This window comes from Penaeus monodon, chromosome 24 (genome assembly GCF_015228065.2).
Source record: "Penaeus monodon isolate SGIC_2016 chromosome 24, NSTDA_Pmon_1, whole genome shotgun sequence".
Lineage (NCBI taxonomy): Eukaryota > Metazoa > Arthropoda > Malacostraca > Decapoda > Penaeidae > Penaeus > Penaeus monodon.
The window spans coordinates 14023206-14023663 of NC_051409.1; the positions used below are offsets into that span (position 1 = coordinate 14023206).

A 458-nucleotide genomic window follows, 5' to 3' on the forward strand; every position below is an offset into this window, starting at 1 on the left:
TCTCTCAATTACTATGTCCATGTTCTTCATTTTCCCAGAGCTCGACCATTGGTTTAGTAACTCTGAATGAGATGAAAGCCAAGCAGGAAGATGTTGTAAAGGAGAGAGAGAAAGAACTTGCAAGGAAGCAAAAGGAACAAGAAAAGCTGATGAAGAAGGAAATAGAAGCAAAGCAGGCAAAGAAGAAGGAGCAGAGAGATAAGGTTTGTCGATGTTCCTGCTCCTTGCGGAATTTTTTATCTTCCTAATTTTCTTTTTCTTTTAAAATTTTTTATTATTGAACCTTTATTTAAGCCGTGTCTTACTTAATCCTCTTGACTTGTATATTTCTTGCTTGCTTCTTGTCTCCTTCAGTTTCGTTTAAAGTGATATAGATTATTTTATACATTTACTAATTGGAAGTCAGTTATGTTTAGAATTTATAGTGTCATACATTTACGCAGCTAAAATTGTTTATG

The 458-nt window shown here is 33.8% G+C and overlaps 1 protein-coding gene across 1 annotated transcript in view; it reads left to right on the forward strand.

Annotated features, from left to right (window-relative positions):
* LOC119588606 (protein FAM50A-like) overlaps window positions 1-458 on the forward strand; it is a gene marked incomplete in the record, with an annotated part of 10029 nt that overhangs the window by 4073 nt on the left and 5498 nt on the right. Inside the window, 1 exon segment of the mRNA XM_037937248.1 lies at window positions 39-203. Within this exon segment, the coding sequence (XP_037793176.1) occupies window positions 39-203 (165 nt within the window).